The following is a 2,768-nucleotide window of genomic DNA, read 5'->3' as shown; positions in this document are numbered from 1 at the left end:
GCAGCTTGCATATACATTTTCATACTATTTGTCATATTAGCACACAAACATACAAAAACAGCACTTTTCCTTTCATAAAACCTAAAAATATAAATTCATAAACATGTGCAAAATTATTGTCCACTAATGGATTTCAAAACAATTTGGATGTAACCAGATTGATTGACAAAATAATAATAATAATAATAATAATAATAGGCAGGCGCATCCATTAACCATGTTGCAGTGGCATGTCAGACAAATAGCCAGACTTATTTCTTTTCAGCATTTTAGCCAACATGGACTGTTCATTCATTTTTCCCTAACTCAGTGAGTTGCTCATTTGCTGTATACCACCAGTAAATCATATGTTCATTAATTTATGTACTAAATGGTCTCTTCCTCTCTTTTCATGTGAGGTTATCCATCGTTTTAGTCATCCAGTCAACCAGTCACTTTAAAGTCAGTCGTTGTACAGGTCATTATTTATAATGGCAGCCTCTCCCTGGGGGGACATCTGAAGACGTCGCTTCTTCCCAAAGGTGGAAAAGGAATTGTGGACATCCAGCTCATTTTGCTGCACAGCGGGCCTCAGGGTGCAAAAACCTGATGGTGTCCCGGGGATGTACATGTTGTGGTGGTAGTCAGGTGGTGGGTGTGGGTGAGGGTGGGATGGGATTGCTGGCTGCTGCTGTTGAGGAGGCGGTGTGCAGTGAGGAGTCCAAGGACGAGGGGGGACCCCACTGGCTGAAGGAGACATCTTATATTCTGTAGTAAGACAAAGTAGAGGAGAAGCAACTCCTTAATTATACAACATTAGCTCAGTGCTATTGCTTTTTTCATTTGCATAGTATTTTTCTAAAACAAAATTTGCTGCTGAAGCTAAATGAGGCTATCCTTAATGTGCTGGTAGTGGAGAGGAGGTAAAACTCTATCAACAGTATTAAATAAGAGAACTTAGATACATATGTTACTTTGATCTAAACTATTTGCAGTCCATTGTGTTTGGCCTCTCTTACCTTTCATGCCTCTCATATGAGTACCCCAGGTCCAGTACTGTCCTGGCGCCATGGAGGTGACGTAGTTTTCTGGGTCAGCATGCATGGCCTTAGGCATGAGGGTGCCATCCATGTTGATAGAGTTGTAACTGCAAACAAGATATTGTGATCTGCTTCTATATCTATTTGAACACGTTATTTTATACAGGCTGTAGATTATATTTCAGGTCATTATGTAAGGAAAGTGAAAGGGTCAAAGGTCAAAATGGTACCTTTTAATGGAGGAGTTCTGATTCTTTGTGAGAGTCCAGCCTGTGTTTGGCTGCTTCAGCTACAGAAAAACAATGTGACATGATTGAATTTCAACTTAATAGAAATAACATTTCCCGTGTGAATGCACACATTGCTACAATGTCACCGTACAGGACTATGTCAATAAACCTTTCTCTTCAAAGTAAGTTTCAGTCAAACCACTTTTGATAACAATATCTGTTCATATTGCTCTCTTGACTCAGTAGAGGTCACAGATAATTGGCACTAGAAGCAGTCTATCACTGTGTTTGTCTGAAATGGAGACAAGACAGTTTTTTAGATGGATCGTGGTTGCCGCCCTGTGGATGTTTGGTAGAACAGGATTTTTAAGAGTCTAGATGCTGTTGCCTTCAGCTAGACTCGCCTGTCACTTAGTTTTGTTTTTATCCTCTGTGGCGCAGCAGGAGGGGTGAAGGAGAGCGCCCCGGTGATATTTATTCCTGGGCCGTGCCTCACAGTATGGATTGCACGCTCTGTTAATTCACTTAAAGCTGTTAACAAGGACAATGGGACATAAGCGTATTATAGTGGGCTTTAAAAATACACTCCTTATGCACAAAACCAATTAGAACCCCACCAGGATGAGACGAAACATGATTTTAATCTTCAAAGGAAACCGTGTCAGGAAGGAAATTAAGAAAATTACACACGTCATTGTTTTGTGGATTTTATGCATCATTTTACATTAATATTTGCCTAATGCTCCTCGAGCAAGGTTTTTAATTAAAAGTCTACAAAGAGCCTTGAAAAGTTTGTGGTCCTTGCAGTTTAATATGCACAACCCAAGACAGCTCCACACGCCATCCTGGCGCTCATACACGTGCACGTACCTGTCCTGTGCGTTTTACACGCTTGAACGTGTGTTTAATCTCTCTTTTCACCTTCAATTCATCAACTTAAGCAGGCCTGCGCACTTGCTTTGTGAAATGCTCAAATATAGTTCCACTGTGATTTGTGTTTGAGATTTAATGCGTCACTGACGACCTCACTATGAGACTTGTGGGTATACGCTGAGGGACACCACCGGGTGAATTAGGGAAACCAATTAACGATAGCAAGGACACTTTCTCCTGAAGGAGCATAGCTGCAGGCAGAACAATCACCGTGACCTCGAAATCCTCCTTGTGGCCAGAGGTGCATGTGTCTGTGACCGAAGCGACATTTCTCAGTCTGCATGGTGGAGTCTGGTATCCAAACACTGAGTCTTTGTCCCCCTGCCTTTTGATGAAAACAGGCAGATGACAGTGAGCAGTGCGCACACATTTACGGTCTACTGCCCCGTCTGGTAGAATTAGAAAATACTGATGTAGACATCCTGCCTCTGTAAATTCCCTCTCTCCTTTCTCTTCCCCTCCTTCTCTTTCCCCCGTGCTCTTCCCCACCCTTACTCTACAAATATGAAGCCACATCTCTCTCTCTCTCTCCTGGCATTCAGAGGACATCGCCGGGGCCGATCTACAGGCGGCCCCCCGCTGTCTC

General features: G+C 42.6%; 1 protein-coding gene across 3 annotated transcripts in view; it reads right to left on the bottom strand.

Annotated features, from left to right (window-relative positions):
- LOC109951208 (protocadherin-10-like) overlaps positions 1–2,768 on the bottom strand; it is a 20,642-nt gene that overhangs the window by 13,777 nt on the left and 4,097 nt on the right. For 2 of the 3 annotated variants that reach the window (XM_020585555.1, XM_020585556.1), the window contains 3 exons: positions 1,250–1,308; positions 999–1,126; positions 10–747 (listed from right to left, as the gene is read on the bottom strand). The exons of the other annotated variant lie outside the window; for it this stretch is intronic. In XM_020585555.1, coding sequence (XP_020441211.1) covers positions 443–747; positions 999–1,126; positions 1,250–1,308 — 492 coding nt within the window. In that variant the 3' untranslated portion in view covers positions 10–442. Of the gene's footprint in view, positions 1–9; positions 748–998; positions 1,127–1,249; positions 1,309–2,768 lie in introns of those variants that run through there. 3 annotated transcript variants of the gene reach the window in all.

The sequence above is a fragment of the Monopterus albus genome, unplaced genomic scaffold, assembly GCF_001952655.1.
Source record: "Monopterus albus unplaced genomic scaffold, M_albus_1.0 scaffold370.1, whole genome shotgun sequence".
NCBI classification, from domain to species: Eukaryota; Metazoa; Chordata; class Actinopteri; order Synbranchiformes; family Synbranchidae; genus Monopterus; species Monopterus albus.
The sequence above is the reverse complement of the archived record's forward strand: the minus strand, read 5'-3'. Positions and strand labels throughout refer to the sequence as shown.